Source organism: Astatotilapia calliptera, chromosome 2 (genome assembly GCF_900246225.1).
Source record: "Astatotilapia calliptera chromosome 2, fAstCal1.2, whole genome shotgun sequence".
Taxonomy (NCBI): domain Eukaryota; kingdom Metazoa; phylum Chordata; class Actinopteri; order Cichliformes; family Cichlidae; genus Astatotilapia; species Astatotilapia calliptera.
In genome coordinates this window covers 1,057,483-1,076,949 of record NC_039303.1, presented here as the reverse complement: position 1 = coordinate 1,076,949, position 19,467 = coordinate 1,057,483, and the positions used below count along the sequence as shown (strand labels likewise).

The window sequence follows — 19,467 nt, the reverse complement described above, 5'->3', positions numbered from 1 at the left end:
CAGTAGATATACTTGGTACTTAATGTCCTGATAAATGTCCCAGGGAAGCACAAAACCATCCACATAATTACGAGACAACTCAAATTTGTTTTTTGAGCAAAATCTTTGCTAATAAATTGTTTGTAAACGTAGCATTAGCATTAGCGGACAGTTAACAAATGGTATTATCTTTCGCACCTTTACTGAAACATTGTGCCAATAAAAGGTGAGGAAATGATCAAGTCTTTTTCATGTCAGGCCTTAATATAGCTCCTCATAATTGGAGCTAAAATATCCAGGAAATCATGGCTACCATCTAGCTGCTAATCTAGTTTGCTAATTTCCTCTGTTTTTGTTTCACTATGTATGTACAGTCTGTGTGCAGCAGTTGTTATTATTAGGCCTTTAAATGAACCTTTGTATACTGCAATAGAGTACCACAGTCTGAAAAGAGCTAGCACTGTTTCACTCTCTTTTCTCCAGGTTTTTGTTTTTGAATGGATTTGCTTCCTGAAACAAGATCTGTAGTTTTCCTATAACATAAAAACTGGGACTAAATACCCTGCTGATGAACACTGAGATTGTGGCATTGCAGAAGTTGCCAGGAATATAAAATGTAACAGGACCTATAGCTTAATAAATAAATTTAAATACATTTTTGTTAAGATATCGATAAATCTTGAAAAACCTTTGGCTTTTTGAAACATTTTAGATTGATGCTAATGTTCTAAGATGCCCCACAAAAATATGGCGCTATTGCTTTTCCAATTCCTAATCTTGTCTGTAATTCAGGAGCAATGACATATAAGGAATGTGCTCAGTCAGTCAAACGGGAACCTTTGCGGGACACCTGATGAAGGATTGACACCTTGGCTAGCGTGACCTAGAGATGTGAATCTGCTCTGGAACCACCTCCAAGAGGACAGTTCATCAAAGGGTTAAATACCCGGGACTCAAGTTTTAAATAGTTTTTTCTTTACAAAAAAGGGAAAATTAACTATCAGGCAAATTGTTATTGCAGACATTGCGCTGACCTTGGATTTCCCTACTTCATAGTGCGTCGCTCAGGTGTCTTAACATGTGGAGTAATGTCTACATCCGCTACTTAGATTACACATAAGCTTGTGATATAATACTAAGCATGTCTGGTAGCATTCTACAATAAATGCCATCATTCCGTCCACAAGCAGCGACGGCCCCTTTGCTGGTGTCCATAGAGTCATTTTGTGGCTTTGTGTCAGTTTGTGCATGTCTGACCACAGCTGGTACACTAGAGACACACAGTAAATGAAAACACCACTTTCTCTCAGGACTTGCTGTTCACAGCCCAAGCATCTGTGGAGCCTGTCAGTGATGTGACTGGAATGGGGGGGTGGGCACTGCGTGGGTTTTAATTGTTGTGGGCTCGGCTGCTTTTTTCTGTTCGCAAAGTGTCCTTTGTTTTCATTCCAAGTCCGCCTTCACACTGGGCTCTACTGTAACTTCCTTTGGTTTACTTTTGTTCTTTAAAGATGCAAGACAGGATTGCTGTATATCTTACTGTAAATGGGCCGAAAGAAATGAATTAAATCCATTAAACTGGTGGAGAAAAAGGGAGATTCTGTGGTTTTATGTGCAATAATGTTTCAGCTCTCCAACAGTTCAGTCCAATTTGTATTTAATGCATACATATCAAATATATTAAGTCAGAGCAAAAGTCATTCACACAGCGTAAAAAGAATTAAACATGAAAGTACTGACACGACGCACACACAGGTGTTCAGGCTTTGGCAAGTTTAAATGAGTCTGACTGTGGAATTGTGAGGCCATTAACCAAAAGAAACTCCCACAGCGCAACAATTCGTGTCTCTCCAACAGATCTGTAAAAAGTCCTGTTTTTCAAGACTTGGCATCTTGAGCTTCACTTGAATTATGTAATTCCGCCTCTGCCTGTGCTCAGAAGTAAACCCATAGACTTTAGCTTTAAATATAATGAACCTGCAGTCAGAAGGAAGCAAGCAGGAGTATGAAGTCCCCAACAGGCATGGTGTCAGGTCAGTCTGCTGTATGGGGGCAGGTTGGAGGAACCCTCCTCTTCTTCTGGATCGTCTTTGTGAGTCGTTTGAGCTGGAGAGTTAAACAGCCTGTTGTCTCCTCCTGCTGGACACACATGAGAACTTCATTACAGGACTGCTGAGAGTTGGACAACAAAAAACAGAAACACGGGCGAGACTTAGGTCCCCTGAGTTTGTGGTGCATAAAGGCGCGACTAGTTAATGGGTGGGACGTTTATTAGAAGTCTCTGGATCATAATGGTGGCCCGCTCAGCCTATGTTGTTTGGCATCAGAAAAACGATGCTGTTGTTTTGCAGATTAGATTCAAGCCCCTCCCACAATGCTTCATGTGACAAGTACAAGAAAAAAGATTAATGAATATGTTTCAGAGGAAGAGTGCTCATGCTACTTCCTTTTACCACTAGAGACCAATCAGGCACACTGCTACACAAACCTGACAGAGCAGCACACTAATGTGGATGCCCCCGTGACCTTTGAACCTGCTGCTTCATTGTACATGATTGTCTCATTCTCTGTCAGAGGCTTCATGGTGAGATTTCCTGAGTAGTGTCTGAAATTTCTTTCTTTGTTATCATTGTTTGGTGATAAAACACCAACACACACTTAACCTAAATCCACCACATTAAAATGTTATATGCTGGGTTCACCTTGATTATTGAGAAAATTTCCTAACACAGGATCCACATTTAAAGCTTACTCTGCAAAGTGCACATCTCCGTGTCCCCGGGATCACACTGAGGAACCAGGCTCTCCTGAAAACACACACACGACACATTGTGAACAAACTGAAGTGAAAACAGAACATCCAGGTGTGGCCTCGTGAGAACCCCACTGTGATTATGTCACACTGGTTAGTAAAGGGTTTTTTTAAAGACGTCACCAGCTTGGTTTTAGGAAACTGGACATGAGAACCAAGGGGTGGACCCAACTAAGAAATGAAGACACGCTGGACTTATATGGCAGCAACCTGACAACCACAACGCCCACCCTTAATCATATCTGGCCTTAATTGCCTTGTTTACTCCAACTGGAACCATCATTTTGAAAATAATCATAAGACGCGTAAGATAAGATAGGCTTTATTAGTCCCACAGTTGGGAAATTCACAGCACTTTGTAATGAGACGTTAAACTAATCAGAGAGCGCTTGCTGATATCGCACAATCAATAAACCAGCTCAAACAGCTGGGCCATTTTCCTGCAAACATTTAGGATCCGCTTCATTAGGTACGCCTGTCCAAAGCCCTTTTGATGTAAATGTATAGTGTGCTGCACTTCCCTGTTGATGCCAGAGATCAGAGCCAGACTATTTCAATCTGACACTGATGCAACGTGAACTCAAATAAGCACCCGTTATGACCAAGGTGTGGCGAAGAGAATCTCAGAAAGCACAGCCTTGTTGAACTTTGAATCAAACGGGCTAAAGCAGAAGACGCCGTTGGGTGCTGCTCCTATGAGCCGATCAGGTCACAGTGACTCACCAAAATGTTATCAACTGCGCACGGCTCCATCCTGGCTTTCAGCTGCTCCTCAGGATGCTGGTGCCACTTGTAATGGTGGAGACACTTTTGGAGACTCGTTATAAATGAAGCTGACCATGTCGTCTTTCAGTGTGCTCATCTTCTGATGGCTGCACAGCGTCACAAAGCTCATCTCAAACAGCTCAGTAACACCGAGTTCGCTGCACTCAAATCACCTCCACAGTCACCACACCTCAATCCATTACAGGGATGTGGCAGAGTGGGAGATTTGCATCAGGGATGTGCAAATGGCAAATCTATAGCAACTGCTGCAACTGTCAGTATGGACCAAAATCTGCAGCATCTAGTCTGGAAACATGCGGAGCTATGCTGGAACTAGCAAGCTGTAACTAATATTTTAGGCTAATGTTAGCAGCTCCTTAGTGAATGTGGACAATCCTACGAAAACAACCATAGGTAGCTTCTTTTTTTGTTTAAATCTGTGTGGCAAACACATTTAGTCCTGACCCGTGTCTTTGTCCAAGTATGTTTGCAACATAAAAACATTCTGCACGTGTTATTAGTTCATGTTTTTCTTTAGTTAAAAACCAGAGTCGTCTTCCTCTGAAATACACTGTTACTCATATTTTAATGTGAGGGTTATCATGTTGCTTTAATCTTAGCGTTTTCAAATGAAATCATGACTTTCAGGGTTCTTGTTCCTTACAATTACAGCACATTAGAGTAAATTTGACCTTTGTGTTTTTTGTTCATTCTAAATAAATAATTTGAGATGAAAACATGTTGTGATTTTTTACTATGCTGTCCTTACCAGTCCAGTTCTGGCATCATAGCAGGCACACAAGGGGATGCTGCGACAGCCCATGTAGCCGATGACAGAGGAGAAAACCAGGCTGATGGCGCAGGTTAGCAGGATGGTGGCGTTGGCACCTTTCACCATCCGATGAAGCACAAACGTCTGTGCAGGGAGACGAACAATGTTACAGCCATGAAGTGTGTGTGTAATAAAGAAATGGGGGGAGATCAGAGTGAAATTATCTCTCTAAAACACCAGCACCGAAACAAAAAGCTGCACATTTATTTATCCCTCCATGTGTTGGACATTTTTGTTACACATTTCAGCAAACTACCCAAAAACAAAACAAAACTGGAAAGCCACAAGACATGTTTGTGTGTAATCAACTTCCATGAACTGTGGATAAGTCTGCATATATAGAGTCGTACAAAGGAGGGCATATAAAAAACATCAGGATGTGACAGACAGGCAGCACTGACGTCCCACATCCTTAGCAGCAACACCAACTCACACATCCATGCTTCATCCTAGTGTCTGCACTACTGCGAAACAGCTGGCCAGAAGTGCTGCTGATGTGAGTCAAGATCACATCAGGAGAGCGCATAGCAAGGTTTCCCTCTCCAATAGGACGCCTCTGACATTGTTGGAAGATGTGAGCTTAAAGGCATGCTAACATGAGCTGCTGGTAAATATGTAAATCATCAACCCACTCAGAGGAACAGAAAAACAACAACAACAAAAAACCCCAAACATGGAATTTGATTCGTTTGTTTGCTGAACAACATTAATGTGTCAGGACATTCAGAAAGGTTATGCTAGGTTCCTGCACAAGTAACTGTGCAGGAGATGCAGGTGACCAGTGTCACATCTAAAATAATTGGAGACCTCCGGAACATGATAAATGGACCTGTTCCTATAACACTTTCTACTCTGAGCACTCAAAGCAACTTGCCTCATTCACCCATTTGCACAAGCACTTCTTATCTAACATTCACACACATTCACACTCCGATGGATGTACTGGAGAGCAACCTGGGGTCAGTATCTTCCCAAAGGATATTTGGCATGCAGACTGGAGCAGACAGGGATTGAACGTATTTTCCTGAATGTTTCAACCACTTTACCCCTGCAGATGATCTTGAGAAGTTAAAGTTCCTGAAACTCGTTGTGTAAAAGCACCTCAAGCTGGTCATTCACAACAGCAGGACCTGTTAGTTCTTGATGAAATGCAACCAGGTCTTATTTACTACAACTGACTTCGTCAAGAAATGAGTCACTGATTAAAACAGTGATTGTGTGTGTGCAGGTTACCACTTCAGGACTGTTGTGGTGATGGAAGACCTCTTTATCCTCCTGCCCATAGGTGAGGGTCAGACAGGAGTAACTTGATATGATGATTGCGGCCAAAACAGACAGGCCTGAGGCCACCACCATCACACTCACCTGAGGACAGACACACAAGTTCAGCCAAAGAAAGAGGACTCTGTGCTTATGTGTGTACGACTACCTTTTAATGAAGCCAAGTTTGAGTTTCAAACCATTGGAGAAAGGACATTTTTAGAAAGTGAATACAGTCTGGCTGGTTCTTACAGCGCTCCAAAGAGCTGTATGAGTTTTGTATTGGTTTAGAATTAGGTGTAGGGCGGGGTATCGGTTTGTTAGAGTTCGATTAGAGAACATGTTGTCTGAAGAGGAAAATAAATTAAGTACATCATAAACTTTCTTCTTCCACACTGGACCATCTGCATCTACCTCGCCTGGTCCCTTGCATCCTTGACCATCATAATCCAAATAATTTATTTTTAGTCCAAAGCCCTGTTGATGGACTGAACAGGAACCTGCTGGTGGCAGATTTAATATGTAAACATTAGCAGGTTGGCAGGTGAGGAAAGGCCCAAATCCAAGTTTTAACCAGAGGTCCTTAAACGGTTCTTTATTGTGACAGGGCTGCTGAAGTAACACCCATCACACACTTGTATCTGTGTGAAGTTTCACTGGCTGTAGTGCTCAGAGTGCAGTGTGGGGGACAAACATAACAATGGTGGCCAGGCATCAAATAACAGATGAGTTCAGCAAAGGTGCATGGTTGGCCTTTAATGCGAATGTGAGAGATGCACCAACACCTTAACTAAAGTACAACTCTGAATTTACTCCTCCTACTTTGCGGAATCTTTTTATTTTTATTTTCTTGTTAGTTGTGTTACTTGTTATTTTTGTTTGCTTGTTTTCCAGAGAAACGGACACGGTCATTCATTCTAAAAGTCCTGCTGATGTTATCAGTCAAGAATAAATGGCAACCATCACACTGACCAGTACTGGGTTCTTCCTCTGGGAGGCAAACAGCGCCAGCACACCTGGAGAGGCCATGATCTAAAGAAAGTGACACAGTTTAAAATGCAGGGAGAAAGTCTTTAACACTGTTCACGCGGAAATCCTCCGTGTATTTCTCACGGAGAGAACGCTAGACTCGTTGCCTAAAGCTTTGGTCAAAAGAAGAAAAGTGATGACAAAACAAGGATCCTAGCGGGAGATCTAAGTGACGAAACCCGTTTAGTTTTATACCCGAACAGGCAGGTGTCCTGCGGGTTTGTGTTATACTGAATGCCCGTTAGTCTCACCAGTCCTCCCCACAGCGGCGTCCTGGTGGTACTCAGCGGAGTGTCCTTGCGAAAAACAGCGTCCATGAGCCCGCAGACCACACAGAGACCAGCACAAGCCACCTGGAGGATACCGAGGCCGAGCACGCCCTTCTGGTTAAAAATAAAGTACCTGTACCGGTCCATGTCCGGGTGCTAACCCGACGCAAAGCACCCTGAAGTCCTTCGTGTGCCAACTCTGGTCAGAAGAAAAGTGGAGCTGCTCGACGGTGGAAACCTGAAGTTACTTTGATGCTCGCAGCGGCTTTCAGAAACATGAGTCCCGCTACCGACACCTGTGTCGTTGTTGTTCTCGTCCGACGGCCCTTTTATCGGGTAAAGTGAATCTTCCGGGCACTCGACGGATCTCGATGTTGGTTCAGCAGGTAGGAAGTTTATCCATTAACCTGTGCCCGGCGGCAGGTGGAGAGCAGGAAGGGATTTCCGAGTCCAGAGTCTGGACCGTGGGCAGCCAAGCCCCACCCTCACTGCAGGTTTAACACGCACACTGTGGAAGCTCCTGACCTTAAATCCAGCCCGGTCCTTTCGGCGTGGAGTGTCCGTGCTCTCCACGGTCCAAAGACTTTCAGCCCTGCGACCGGCCCGGTCTCCTAAGCTGCACAACGATGGGCAAAACCAGGAACGAAAATGGATGGACTCTGAAAACAGCGATCCTCTCAACTGTGTGGACTTTTGAGCCACGATAATCAATTAAATCGATAAGACACGTTGCATAGAAGAAGCTAGGCTTTTCCCTGAAATAAAACTTGCTTTGGAGCCCCCAGACTTTCCCGATTTAGACAACATTTTGATCCATCTCTCATCTCTGTCAGGTTAATGGTTATTGCACAAGTAGCTTTATGGAGAAGTTTACAAAACATTGTTTTGCTGCAGTAAGAAGCTGTTCTTGTACACCGTGAGTGTGTGTTTACAGGTTATCTTTAAGATCTTGATCATGATTTTCTTTGTGATATCTACACCTAATCCACACGAACCAAACCTTTAGGATCCAAACAGTCTTTCTATTCGTGCACCTGTATGATGTCCGGCACACGGCTCTTATTACAAGTACGCAAGTAAACTGTGAATCACACAAAGCTAGAGTCAAGGAATAAAAATATGGAAGCCAAGATTTACTTTCATGTTTACCAAGTAGCCTCCTGGACATCTGAAACCAGAGCGGTGAAAACTTGTTTTCTTCAGTGACTGTATTTGTGTTTTTGTAAACATTAAAATATTAATGATAGCGCTGTTTTGGCTGATGTGATAAATCAGGACACAGGATAATGAGCACATGGGTAAAGAGAGGATGAGAACTCGTCAATAGTCTGTCCTCATCGTTTTATAAATCAGCAGCGATGTTATGGGGGTCGTTGCTGCTACAGGAGATTCTACCAATTAAAAATTAAAACAAAAAAAGTCAAAACTTTCCATTCTTGTGTCTTAAGATGATGATGCATGCAGACTGGGTTTCCTTACCTTGTACTTTTATTTCCGAGAGCATATGCACACAGATAGTTTGGTTAGAAAAGTGAAACAAGCTCACAGGTGAGTAATGGCAGACAGTCCATTATTTTCTCCCAAAGTTCTTGGATTAGAAACGCCCTTTACAAAGCTCAGGGCGTACAGTACCTAACCACTTCAGATCTTAGAAATAAATTAGCCACTGTGATGTTTATCCTGTACGGCAAGTAAACAGATCTGTCAAGTTACACTTTATGAAATGTATAGATTGGGATACGTAAATTAGTGCAAATGAAGTGTGGGCTGAACAGTTTGCAACAGATGACACAAAGACTGTGGGGTCCAAATAGTGGTGTTTGGAGGGGAGCTCTGTTAGGTAAACAGCAGCTAGAAGACACATACAGTGAGTGAGGATTCAGACAGTGGAAACTGAAGGAAGTCATCATTGCACAGAAATCTTGACTTGAATGAGGGTGTGTGTGATGAAGAGGATGTCAGACAGAGCGGCGCCTCCAGCCACAGATGTGTCTCCTCTAATATCATTTGGTTTCTTGCATAGTTCTTGTGTTTCTTTGGCCTGAGAGAGGCCTCCAATCATCCTGAATTGCTCAAGTAGTATTCCATTTGAATACTAAACTTGGTAACTTTGCAAATATTTCTCTAATATCAATTGCCACAATGCTCCAGCAGTCTTGTAAGGTGGTAGCACAGGTAGAGGGGAAGGTTTTAATTGTCCAGAGGTATTCATCTGCAATCTCACTGTCCAGTAGGAGCCCCTCCTCTCTGCTCAAACACCTCTAGCTCTCGCTTGTACCAATCAGGAGCCTCCGGGCCATTTTTTCCAGTTGGCTGGTGATCGTAACCGTAGGCAACCGTTAGCTCCTCATCTTTTTGCACAGCCCTCAAGGTTCGGATGCACTTGATTGGCCCAAAACGAGGATGGACAAACCTGTGCAAACCCAGGATAAACACAAATGCACAAAGTCAGGCAAGAAACACTACTTTGTGATTTCATTGTGAGATATGCTACAGTGACGTCTGTCATGGTACCACAAGTTAGATGCTTAGTATATTACTGGGTCTCGGGGCAAATCTTTGGAACATTTTTGGTGTAGGAAAGGTGATATGAGACAGGGCCGGAGGCAGGATGTACCATGGACTGGTCCTATTAGAATCACCCACTGCCCTAAGTGGCAGTGACTGAAAGTGTTGTTTAAAATAGTTAACTAAAGTTAACTAAAGTAAACAGGTGCCTGAATTTATTCTCAAAGCATCTAACTTTGTGTTTTAGAGACTTCTACATTGTACTCTCAGATGGTGCAGCAGGCTAACGCAGGCTAACACAAGGATAGAATACACGGAGCTTCCACATGAATGGTACAACGGTTATTTTATTGAATGGGATGGCAAACAATGCTCTAAGCACCTGCTCCTGGAAAGAAACCTTGCTGGTTTACAAAGACGAACACGTAAATAAATAAATGTGTGCATGATGAGAGTAATGATGGTTGATTGATGACCCTGAACTCAGTGTTTACTCTACACAGATGAGATATAAGCTGCTAATGCTAATATTTGCTTATAAAAACAACTACTGGTTTAACTTTAAAACTTGACAGTGCTCACATGCTAAGTTAGCTTTTTGTCATTTGAAGCTTAGTAAAATAAAATAATCAAATCACTACATGTCGCTAGTTCAATGAGCTCTTAGCTCAGGCTTTCCTGAGCAGCTGTATCGTTTGTCATCTTTGTACAAGTGTGGCCAACTACACAGAATAACTGCAACCTGTGTCAAGAGGTATATATGAATATAGCATTAGCCTCCTTACACTGACTAGCCCCCCAAAAAAACCAAAACCAAAGAATCCACTGCTGGTGCTGATGTGATATTTTCCATAACAACATTAATGGGACCATTGCTGTTAGGGGGTTAAAGCGGGGTACATGTACTTTTTTCTCTCTTGATCTTTAACTTGCTGTTACTGGAAGGGGAATAACCACATGCAAATCAGGTGTTCACTGTCCAGGCTATGGCTCACTGTTCACCTACCGACAGCTGAAAACGGCTCCAGCCCCACTATACGACACCGTGTGTTATTAAGACAGCATGACCACTGAACTGTTCAAACTGTCTCCGTGGTTCTCAGTTCTGACAGGTGGGGCACAAGTTACCTGGCAGAAAAGTCGTGCTGAACTAACTTTTACGGCAGAACAAAGAAATTTATAATTAATTAGGATTAATAATATGCACATCTGCTGAAAGCTGCAGCCGTGTGTCCATAAGAAGAAGAAGAAGAAGTGCACTGAAAAGCGTGAACACGTGGTCGGGTCTGTCGTGCATCGTTTACAGTGGTGCCGAAAACCAGGACTGGGTCACGAGAGACCCGACCACGTGTTCACATTTTCAGTATACTTCTTATTGCAGCTGTCCACTAACACACTGGGCTGCAGCTTTTGTGCTACAGCCTACACACATCAACAACAACAGGACCCAGTTCATTCAGTTTTAAGCCAGCGAGGCATGATTGGGGATTGGCGTGATCGGCTTGATCAGGTGTGCCCGTCTCCCCTGCAGCTGCAGACCATGCCCCAGCACAGCTCTGCAGTCAGAAACAGGCTCACTGCAGCCACTAAGAGTGAAGAGTATTAAACTCTCACTGAATTATATGTTTTCATCTCTGTGAACAAGTTTCTGGATTTCTTTTCTTTAATAAAACTAAGACTGAACTTTATTTTTCCATGTTTGGCAATGTTCACGTTCTATTTAACTTGTTGCGTTTTTGAAGAAGTGCTGCAGACTAATGAAGCAGTCTAGTGACAAAAGCCTCAAATAGTTAAATGAAAGTTGTTTGTTTAAAACAAAAATTACTGAAGGATTCATTGTGAATGACTTTGTTATCTAAATAAAGTTGCAGCTTTCTGTCACTGTTTTGCTTCGATGGGGCGTGAATGTGTGGGGAATGATGAAAAGGTTTGAGAACCACTGATCTAGCTGAGGAAAAACAGTTCTATTAAAAATAATTCCCTTCTGTATAACTCATCAAAGATTGCTTGATGTCTTCGGGAGCAGTAACAACATTGGTGGTGCATGACTACAGAAAGTCTTCAGCTGGTCTGAGTGAGGTTATTTCTGTTCAATTTGTAATCACATCAGGCTTCTTTTTTTTAAATGTCAGACTCTGCTGGTCAACCTGTCAGCTTATACTCACGGGTCATATTTGCAGTTGGGGATGAAAGAGTGGTTTGCTTTATGACCCAGAGACGCGCAGTATCTGTCCGTCTGGCCAAATGGCTGAGGGACGTCAATCACGGTATCCTCATCGAGTGAAATTGTGTTTCCATTCAGTGCCCAGTCCCTGCTGTCCACCTGATGAGTCACGGATAAAAACACAAAGAAAACACAAGCGCATTTAATGGGGATAATTCTACAGGGTGGGCCATTCATATGGATACAGCGTAACAACATGGGAATGGTTGGTGATATTAAAGTCCTGTTTGTGGCACATTAGTATATGTGAGGGGCAAACTCCTCAAGATGGGTGGTGACCATGGTGGCCATTTAGAAGTCGGCCATCTTGGATACAACTTTAGTTTCTTCAATAGGAAGAGGACCATGTGACACATCAGACTTATTGGTAATGTCACAACAATGGTGTGCTTGGTTTCAATGTAACTTTATTCTTTCATGAGTTATTTACAAGTTTCTCTTTGTTCACAGCCATTGACATGTCGAAGAGGTTAACACGTGAGGATTGAAATTGTGTTGATATCTGGTGAACGCAGTAACCGGGTCATTGCAGCACATTTCAATGCAAGACCCCCTACGAGACCACCCATCTCCCATGCTGCAGTCAGCAAACTGCTTGCTCGTGAAACTGGTTCAGTGTTGGATTTGCAAAAATGTGGACGCAAGAAAACTGTCACTAATGAAGAAACATCAGTGGCTGTCCTAGCTTCATTCAGCAAGAACCCACAGCGTAGCACTCGCCGCTGTCACTGGAGAGTGGCATTAGTCCAACATCCCTTCGGCGGATATCAGCTACTCACAAATGGCAGCCTTACAAACTCCAGCTGCTGCAGCATCTCAGCGAGGATGACCCAGATCGGCCACAGAATTTGCAGAATGGGCAAAACAAAAACTGGAACAGGACCCTCAGTTCACGCAGAAGATTTTGTTCAGTGATGAGACAAACTTCTATGTGAATGGTGTTAACAAACAAAACCACCGCTATTGGTCTGACACTAACCCACACTGGATGAATCCCTCCATGACTGTTGGAACAACAAAAGTGATGGTTTGGTGTGGTATATGGGGGACAACGATAGTGGGTCCATTCTTCATCAATGGAAACCTCAAGGCCACTGGATATTTGAAACTGCTACATGATGACTCTTAATGACCTTGGTGCGTTGTTTGTGGTCTGTGTTTCATACCTCAGAGTGGGTGATGCGTACTCCATTGTAAAAAGCCATCACAGTGTTGGCCTCAGCATCTGTCTTGGCGAAAAGTCCCTGTCCTGCTCCTCTGATTGTAGAGTCTGCCACAAACACTCTGACAAACAGAGGCAGGGGTAAGACAATGAAATACTGACCACGAATTCAAGAGGAACAATGTGATTGGTCAGGATTCCTATAAAACGTATCTACCTTTGGCTCTCATAAGGATCTGGAAGCAGAGTATGGGTGGCGATACAGGTGGATGTGGATTTGTCATACGAGTACACAGGACCTGTAAAAGAAGATTGTCAGATTAGTGGGATTCTTTAACCACAGGCCTTTCTCCATGAAATACAAGTGGAACCATATTAACCAGGGCCAGAGGAAATGACACGAGCATGGGTGGTGGACAGCACATGCAAGGCAGCACTGGTTAATGAGTGAAATGTAAAAAAACAAACTTCAATTAGAATGATACCAAAGTGACAGTAATTCCTCTACATATATCTCAGAACTGTTCAGTCACATTAGCCAGCTTAAATAAACGGTTGCATCCATGGCTCCTGCTGGCTTTCGGCTCTTGAAACTAGCCTAAATATTAATAGTCGTTGTGTCTCACGTTTCTGGACACTGACCAGCTGAGAGAGGAGCAGCACTTAGTGATGATGTGAAGAAGTTAGTGTATAACTTAAAGCAGTTTTAATAAATCCTTTAGAACTTTAAGGGGAAGCTTTCAAGAACATAAGATCAGCTCTTGTAGGTTTTAACGCAGTTTCACAATTTGGCTCAACCGAAAACTTTCATATTAGCATCCATGGACCGTGAACTTGGTTATATGTTAATCTTCTTAAACCTGGTAGGAGCAGAAAGTAAAGCTGTCCAGGCAGAGTGCAGCAAAATGCAAAGGAGAGACTTTCACACAGGAAGTACAAATTATGAAATGGGATGTTTTAGTCTGGTCCATTTGTCAAGCTGCAAGCTATTAAACTGCTAAACAATTTAACAGCTTGCCCGTGCACATGATTGAGGTTTCTATCATTACGTTTCCAGTATATTACATTGCACTGAAACAATCCATGTCATCATGCATTATACCATAACACAGTTTCTTGATAATAAATGTATTATTATTTATTCACATCTATTAACGCTTTAGCCTTTTGCATCTTGAAAATCCAACATAATCAATTTTAGGAAAAGGGCAATTTCTTATTAAATGCATCAACTCCTGAACAAAAGTCTCGACAAACAAATGTGGACGTTGGCATCACTCCTTACTATTGGGGCTGATTTCGAAGCGTGGTCTCCCAGTCTGGTTGGAGATGACAGCAGCAAGTTGGGCCTCAATGAGCTCCCCATCCACAAAGCTTCCATATAGAGCCGTTCGACCGTCAGGGTAGATATACGCTACAGAGTCACCAGTCATTTCCCCGTCCTCGTTTACCTCCCCAAACACACAGCCTCTGTCCTAGACGCACCACAGTACACGCCAACATGCACAATACACATGGTTAGAAATACTTCTGCTATGTTCTGTATAAGCAGAAGTTAGACAGTAAGCTGACTCACAGGGTAGTAGACCCAGCATTCCCCACAGCGGTTGTTGCCTTTGTACTGGCCCTTGAACACCAGGTGACCCTCGCCATCGAACTCCTGAGCAGGCCCATTAAGCTCTCCGTCCACATATGTCCCGTTGAGGACGCCCCCATCTTCGTAGGTGTACACTCCTTGGCCCTGCAGAGCATCATCTACATAGAACCCCTCTAAAGTGCTGTGAGAGGGAAAAGAAGGACAACTGCAATTAAGATTTTTACATTTGAAGTCTAAATTCAATCTTCAAGGTGAATAGGGCCAGACAAAGGTTATTTATGTCTCCAGTATTTCTTTCTGAGGTTTGTCTAACTGTTCCTTCTTATTCAGGACAAACTTTAATCCTGAAAAACAAAACCAGTGCTGACATTCTAAAAAGTACAACATAATATTATCATTATATCAGCCATATGATATCATTTATTAAAAAAGAACAAACAAAACTTTTTCACATTTCTGCGGTATTGTTTTGAGAGAGGTAGTGGTGGTATGGCATAAAATAACTCAATGTATACTGCACAACAATTTTAGGGGTAGTTTTAAAAGGAAATTACATCTGTGATGGTTTTGTAATTACATCGGACAGGTTTGGTCACAGGTTTTCTGGCAGCCCACAATCAGACTGTGTTGGTATATCTGCAATGGTCCCATTAATAATCTATTCCATCTACGGGGCAAGCCGCTCAGTCATGTGTTGTACTGCATGTTTGGACTTGGAGGAGGAGAGTAGTTGTTTTCTTGTTTACTTCTGATGCCGCTGCCTGTAATCCAGTAATGTTTGTAACTGTAATGCTCAAGAACTTTACTCTGTTTTTCTACTGAAAAGCACACATGCATTAACACAATATTAATAAGTAAGTCTCAAAACCTTCTATTGGCAAATACATATGTAGCTTTGGAAAGGTGCCATTACACAGCTGCAGTAACACAGATGTTCACTTATCGCACAGCACACTATCACAATACCTGCGTCTGACTGCTCCTGCAGTGTTACACTCTTCTCCTTGGAGGAAACTGACCGCTGCTCAAAGCCATGTCCTCTGCTGTCACATGCATAATCGTACTTTTCTTTTATTATTACCAATATATCCACAATAATGAGGCGTTTGTCAGATAAATGCAGAACATACATCTTTCATATCTGGCAGTGACAGCGGTCAGATATAGTAAATGTTTTTAATTCAAGTAATGTCAGATTTACGTCCCCATCAGTGATCCTAACAGATTATTTAAGTCCTTAGTTTGTTATGTTTACAGTACCTTCCATCAAAGAAGAAGAACTTGCCCTTGCCATTTTTCTCTCCATGGGTGAAATGTCCTTCAAAGCGATCACTGGACGAGTAGGTCACAGTGCAGAAACCATGGGGCTGACCATCTTCATCCAATGGACCTGAAAGTTCATGCAGACACAATGTTTCAGTGTGATGAGGATGAGTTTTTAATGAAATCAGGTTATAGAAATAGATCCCAGATAGGCCCATCCATTTGTTTTCATGGATCTACCATAAAATACTAAACAAAGCATGTTCAGCTGATTTAAACGAGTACTACAAATAAAGCCTGTAAAGGTTTCTGCTGAGGTCCTCAAGCTCCTTTCTTAAACGCCTAAAGCACTTCCTGTATCTACTGTTACATTTTAGCCACGTCCCTCATGGAGCAGCAACAAGACCCGTGGATGATTACAGAGGCACCTGGCTAAAAGGACATGTCAGTCTAGAGCTCTAATAATTTGTTTTTGGACACTTTTGCTAACAGTGACATCTCTATTTTTTACTCTCTCGGTCTACTCCAACAACTTACTTGTTAACCTCTTGCTTTAACCGTTACATCCAACCAAAACATCAGTTGTGATTTGTAAAGTATGAACCAAATGATGCCTAAAGTCTATTTAGCATAGATGGGTCATTATTTTCAAAATCCTCACAATAAACTAAGTATCCTTCAATGTTCCAGAAGTTCAGTGCAGGTTACATCAGGTGGTTTCTTCAGTGGTGCTGACATAGCTCAGCAGAAACACTTGGTCATTACACACGGCGATAGAAATTAAACCCCAACTGATACAAGGTTTGTTTTTTTGTTTCTTTAAAGACTGATACTCATATTTGGTGATTTAGTAACCCGGGTTTCTAATATCACAGGTTTTGTGATAAGATCGTGACAATGCAAATTAAAAAGCAATGACGTTGAAGAGTGCCCTCTGATGGACAAACTGCAACATCAACACCCAAAGTTGTTGAGTGCTTCTCCCATCTCTTCTTTTTATTGGATTTATAGGTTCTTATCAGCCATCGATAATCCGGCAAACAGCAAATATCATCAGCCTGCTGATAAATCAGTCAGGCTCTAATGCAATTAAACACCAAACACTGTTGTTCCTCTATGTTTAATTGCACTAAAGTTCCTTTCAAAGAAAACTCGAACAGAAGAATAATTCAATCAGTTCCCATTAGTTGTTAATGACACACGGAACCAGTTACAATATTTTACTTCAGTCAGGAAATGAAACGGCAATGCTGGCGACAAAACACCAACTAAAATCTATTTTATTGCAAAAGGAAGCATCAGTACGTCCCTGGAGTGGAAATAAAAGCTTCATTTGCACGTGCTAATCACATCACAACACTCCTGGAAATAAATAAATTCAACAATAATAACTCGACACACTTTTAACCAACCACCAAGTAACAATAACATTTCTTAATATGTGTTATGTGAGAGTTTGGTTGACAGCATATTCGTACATAATCGTTACTCACTCACAGTGAGTAGATAACTGAGATTACAGCAAATGAAACTAAGTTACAGCTAGAATATAAATGAGGCAAACAAACAGCAGCGCAACACGATACCGTTGTATTTGCAGAATTCAGTAGGCCAGACTTCCAACGTGCAAAGCAGTACTGAGTCAGGGAAACGGGTTAAACCGTTTCAACCTCTGAGGGCAGTTATTTAGTCGGGGTGGGTAGAAACCCTTTACGGCGGTGTTGGGGCTTTTTAAACCTTCTGACTTCTTACAGCGTGTCCAGTCGGTTTCCTTTGAAAGAGCACTGTGATTAGCTCTGTGAGGGCTGCGTGCTAACGGGGGCTTCGGGTCCGTAGCTTTCAGCACTGTGTGCGCCACAGCGGAGTTTTCAGCCCGGGTCTCCTAACGCGACAGCACTACTTTAGTCCGACGCAGTGAAATCTCAGTCCAGCCTCTGAACGAGGGAGAAAGAACCCGCGTGTAACGGTGGTGCTAGTTTAACAACAAAGACGCGCAGCAACGAGTGCAGCACTACAACAAAAAGTAACATTTGGTGTCATTCTGCACTTCCTGCCCTGCTGACTAAACACAGCAGCCACGCTGGCAGCGGAGCACTAATACCCCACACACCGCCCTCACGCGCCTGACCGGCGGATCTCCTTGTCAAACAGAGGGCCTGGCGCTGCGAGCTCCCGAGCAGGCCCGCCGACAGATCCACTCATGAAGATTTGTTTAAAGACAATCGACACCACTCAGCCAAAGTGCTGAGAATACCTTCTCCACGGTGCAAATGCAGTCGTTCACGCGTACACGGCACGAATGGCAGAGGTTACGTACCTTCTACAACCTCTTCTACATTTTCATCGTCGCTGTCCATGCTGCAGGAGACCGCTGTGACCGCACCACGGCTTCGACTGCTTTTCCTGCCACCCATGTGGCGTCGTTTGGGGACGGTAACATGACAACCGGGGACACCTTTTTTCACATGCCACACGTTTCGTGGGCATTTCATTATATTTGCACGGAAATATAGCGTGTTTAAAACTAGTAGGTTATTATTAAAAATAAGAAATCTCAACGAGCTTACTTTAATAAAAAAAATCATAAGAGTAAATAAACTGACAGTGCACTTAGATCCCCCCAGTAGAGCCAACATTTACATAAAGAATTTCTGTAAACATTTAATGGCATTTCTTAGCCGTCGCTGCTCAAAGTGGGGTTTTCTACAAAATAACCATTATAGCTATAAGGTCACATTTTCTTCTTCTTTCTGCACTAAGAAGAAGAAAAGGCCATCTCACCCTAACCTTTTCTGTCACACCAGCGTGTCCTCCATTACTACATCTATGAACGTCCTGTGTGGTCTTCCTCTTTTCCTTGTGCCGGGCGACTTCATTGTCAACATGCATGTGCAAACTTGCTCAGCTTCATCTCCAAAGCAGTCCACCTGAGCTGTCCCTCTGATGTGGTCATTTCTAATGTTGTCAGTGCCGGTCACTCCCAGGGGAAAAGCCCCTTCACCTCTGCCACCTGTCTTTTTGTCAGTGGCATCACTTCCAAACCAAACATCATAACAGGTCCTACTGCCATTTTGTAAATCCACCCATTCACTCTTACTCCTATCCTTCTGTAACAATCTCTCCATCACCTCTCTATAAAATGCCTCTTTACATGGTTGACTCCTGGTATTTCAACCATTCCTCATTCCCTACATCTACTTGCAGCTTCAGTGTTACACCTGCCTTCTTTGTACGTCTTCATGAACTCTCTCAACACTGTTTCTCTGCATGAAGCCCTACTGCTGCTCGCTGACCGTCACCTCTCTAGCTTCTACTTCGTTGTATGGCTCATCAGCTTGATTTTCCTATAGCTGCATCCTTGTTGAAGATCAGTACCAGAACACTTCTTCTTCGTTCCTCAGGCGTCCTTTCCAAAACTGTGTTAAATAATCTGGTTTAAAAAGTCCACTGCCCTGTTTCTCAGACATCTCTATACCTCCACATGTAAATCATCAGGACTCACTACCTTTCCACAGCTGCCCTCACTTCCTCCTTATACTTCCTGATTCATTAACATTCCTTTATGTCATCCTCTTACTCTCATGTCCATACCTACCCAATATCTTCTCATTATCAATTTTCTTTCACCTACAAATCCACTAAAATCAACCAATCACCACTATGTCCAAACAAAAAATATGTGGTGAAAGCTCCCATACAGATGTAATCATTCATTTCTCAAACATTAAATACATACATTATATTTTGTCGTAGCATTCACATACAAT

At 42.7% G+C, this 19,467-nt stretch overlaps 2 protein-coding genes across 7 annotated transcripts; both read right to left on the bottom strand.

The window, feature by feature from the left end:
- Positions 1-1,614: 1,614 nt before the first annotated feature.
- LOC113030099 (uncharacterized) lies at positions 1,615-8,351 on the bottom strand. 5 transcript variants are annotated; one of them, XM_026181221.1, is made up of 6 exons: positions 6,929-8,351; positions 6,621-6,680; positions 5,622-5,753; positions 4,326-4,472; positions 2,732-2,786; positions 1,615-2,118 (listed from the first exon to the last, which is right to left on the bottom strand). In XM_026181221.1, exons 1-6 carry the CDS (start codon positions 7,091-7,093, stop codon positions 2,009-2,011), a joined length of 669 nt encoding a protein of 222 aa, XP_026037006.1. In that variant the 5' UTR covers positions 7,094-8,351; the 3' UTR covers positions 1,615-2,008. The 5 variants fall into 5 exon arrangements, with proteins under 5 accessions (XP_026037006.1, XP_026037013.1, XP_026037023.1 ...); XM_026181228.1 differs by having other exon boundaries at positions 1,615-2,115; XM_026181254.1 differs by having other exon boundaries at positions 2,059-2,115; positions 2,682-2,786.
- Positions 8,352-8,416: 65 nt separating this feature from the next.
- On the bottom strand, positions 8,417-18,185 carry setd7 (SET domain containing 7, histone lysine methyltransferase). Of its 2 annotated transcripts, XM_026181088.1 has the most exons (8): positions 18,018-18,166; positions 15,698-15,827; positions 14,417-14,618; positions 14,126-14,315; positions 13,058-13,139; positions 12,845-12,962; positions 11,620-11,777; positions 8,417-9,359 (listed from the first exon to the last, which is right to left on the bottom strand). In XM_026181088.1, exons 1-8 carry the CDS (start codon positions 18,112-18,114, stop codon positions 9,167-9,169), a joined length of 1,170 nt encoding a protein of 389 aa, XP_026036873.1. In that variant the 5' UTR covers positions 18,115-18,166; the 3' UTR covers positions 8,417-9,166. The 2 variants fall into 2 exon arrangements, with proteins under 2 accessions (XP_026036873.1, XP_026036880.1); XM_026181095.1 differs by lacking the exons at positions 8,417-9,359; positions 11,620-11,777; positions 12,845-12,962; positions 13,058-13,139 and having other exon boundaries at positions 14,194-14,337; positions 18,018-18,185.
- Positions 18,186-19,467: the final 1,282 nt, after the last annotated feature.